This window comes from Aphis gossypii, chromosome X (genome assembly GCF_020184175.1).
Source record: "Aphis gossypii isolate Hap1 chromosome X, ASM2018417v2, whole genome shotgun sequence".
Classification (NCBI taxonomy): Eukaryota; Metazoa; Arthropoda; class Insecta; order Hemiptera; family Aphididae; genus Aphis; species Aphis gossypii.
In genome coordinates, this window is record NC_065533.1 from 15,241,164 (window position 1) to 15,242,101 (window position 938).

Here is a 938-nt window from a genome sequence, read left to right on the forward strand (position 1 = left end):
GTATACGGAGTTTGGTTTCCTTATCTCTAATCTTCATGCTCACACCATACTATGTGACCGACATCGAGTTATCAACTAACCTACTGAATACTATTAGATTTATTCAGATACGTTTGTAGCGAAACATTATTTTATTTGACATTACGTTTACATACAATATTTTTTTATATTTATTATTTCGTTCGTGAATACTTTATCTATAGGCTAGATGTCTAATAATTCAACTCCAAGTTTTGACGGCTATGAATATAGAAATATTGAAGTCGAAGATGACCTTTTCGCTCAAAGAATGAACAATTACGAACACTACGAAAACGGATATGGGGCTATAGTAAGTTTATATTTTAAAATAATAAACTAGACAAATAAAGTTAATATTATTTATTATTTAGACTCCATCCGAAGATAGTGGGTACTCCACTCACCGAGAGTCGCAGATGGGTATTTGGTATCGCACGTTTTCACCAATTCATTCACCTGCATCACCATCATTACCACGGTCATCTCAAAACCCTTTTCGATCTTTGTCACCGATTCAGTCTGAACCATCCTCACCCGACATATTCATGGATACAACGCCGAGACCCCTTGTGCTAAGAGTGAGAAATGATTTGTTCCCGGAAGTTGAAACACAGTCAACTATCTCACCCAGCATGTTAAACCTGCCTTTGCTTAGACCACCTCGGGTACATAATTTAATTCCTGATACATTGCAACGAACCATGAGTCCCACTCCAAATGAATCCGATAACGGGTATGACATACAGTTGATTGAACTTATGAATGCGTTCGAGAATAATTGGGGCCAAGACGGTTATGATGAAGAGATGAATCGTCATATGGATGCATACGAAGGTTCAAAAAAACAAATGTAAAATAATAATAAAAAAAAAAAATGTATATAATAATAATAAATTTTTCTTTATAACCATACGACA

The 938-nt window shown here is 35.2% G+C and overlaps 1 protein-coding gene across 1 annotated transcript; it reads left to right on the top strand.

Annotated features, from left to right (window-relative positions):
* Positions 1 to 327: 327 nt before the first annotated feature.
* LOC114129287 (uncharacterized) lies at positions 328 to 938 on the top strand. The gene has a single exon (XM_050206609.1). The coding sequence runs from the start codon at positions 438 to 440 to the stop codon at positions 873 to 875; it is 438 nt and encodes a 145-aa protein (XP_050062566.1). The 5' UTR covers positions 328 to 437; the 3' UTR covers positions 876 to 938.

Coding starts and splice junctions, on each gene's coding strand:
- LOC114129287 (XM_050206609.1), top strand. CDS start 438: ATGGGTATTTGGTATCGCACGTTTTCACCAATTCATTCACCTGCATCA.